The sequence below is a fragment of the Hypanus sabinus genome, chromosome 26, assembly GCF_030144855.1.
Source record: "Hypanus sabinus isolate sHypSab1 chromosome 26, sHypSab1.hap1, whole genome shotgun sequence".
NCBI classification, from domain to species: domain Eukaryota; kingdom Metazoa; phylum Chordata; class Chondrichthyes; order Myliobatiformes; family Dasyatidae; genus Hypanus; species Hypanus sabinus.
Window position 1 is genome coordinate 26,089,047 of NC_082731.1, and position 1,339 is coordinate 26,090,385.

The 1,339-nt window shown below is 48.4% G+C and overlaps 1 gene segment (V, D, J or C); it reads left to right on the forward strand.

The window, feature by feature from the left end:
• The first annotated feature begins 325 nt into the window (after positions 1-325).
• LOC132381708 (immunoglobulin heavy variable 3-33-like) lies at positions 326-869 on the forward strand. The segment is given in 2 exon segments: positions 326-401; positions 511-869. Coding segments are annotated over 2 exon segments (435 nt in total).
• Positions 870-1,339: the final 470 nt, after the last annotated feature.

The following is a 1,339-nucleotide window of genomic DNA, read 5'->3' on the forward strand; positions in this document are numbered from 1 at the left end:
CTTGTGTTTCTCATTCGTTCTCGCCGGGATCCTCTGCGTTTCAGTTTGCACAAACTGTTTATCACCGAAAATGATGAGTATAACAGATCTTCAATCCGGATCTAGTCACTGCCACTGGCCTGTCTCCTGCACAGAGACGAATGTATTTTGGAAAATTGAAATCTCTGCCGGGGGCAGGGACGGAAATTCTGTCTCTGGTTTCATTGTGTGGGCGTCTTTACAAGCTGAGGCTCCTCCTCTCACTGGCAGTCTCCGTCTGTATTTGAACAGCGCTCTCGGCTTCTCCTGAAAAATCCGGTCTCAACTAAAGCTGCTGATGTCAAAAATGTTCAAGTCGGAATCAGTGTTCAGCTCGATAGGGACCATTCCTTATTTCTGTCTTCTCCTGCTTTGCCTTCAAGGTGTCTGTCACGCAATTTATCATCTATCCAAGGATGGCGGTTTCTCCGAGGCTTTGTGAATCTATGCTTGTGAAACATTTTAATTAATTCTGCTCTTCTTTTTTGGCAGGCGTGCAGTCCGATATTCTGCTGAAACAACCGGAGTCAGTTGTGGTAAATTTTGGACAATCCCACAAATTGAACTGTGCAGTCAGTGGGATCAGCCTCAGCAACTCTGACATGCACTGGGTGAAACAGGTCTCCGGAAAAGGGCTGGAATGGCTGGCCGCTGTTTGGGCTAACGGTAACAAGAAGTACGCGCCTGGAGTCGAAGGCCGATTCGAGGTTGCCAAGGACAGCAGCACCGTTTATCTGCAAATTAACAACCTGAGACTGGACGACACCGCCACCTATTACTGTGCGAGAAACACAGTGAGAGAAATTGGTAGCCGACCGGGACAAAAACCCAGCGAAAGCGCCGACCAGTAAGGCGCAGATGGAAAGGTCAGTAGTGAGCTGTTTCCCGATCGTTCTGTGCTACATCCGCACGTCCTGATGCGTGAGGTGAGGGCGTACGGGGAGGAATAACTTTAGAGTTGGCGAGGCATTGGATGAGTGGTGTAGAGATACTACGGCAGAGAATTGAAGGCAAGAGGCCGTCATAAATTCCAGGCATCCTTGCATTGGCGGATGGGGTTTGGAAGTAGTACAGATGGTGTGGTGAGGGCACTAATTAGGGGAACGTTTTTTGATTAACGTTATTGATCTGGAACACATCGCCTGAATGATCGTGATATCCAACAGTGAGTGCAGAGGTGGTACAGGAGGCGATTTGATTTTCCTAAGGGTACAGGGAAGAGCAGAGAGCCAATGGGTTTATTCAGTTTGCTCAGCTAAAGGGAAGCACAGACTTTACCGGATGAATGGCTTCAGGCTCTGCTCTGTCTTTCAATAGAATC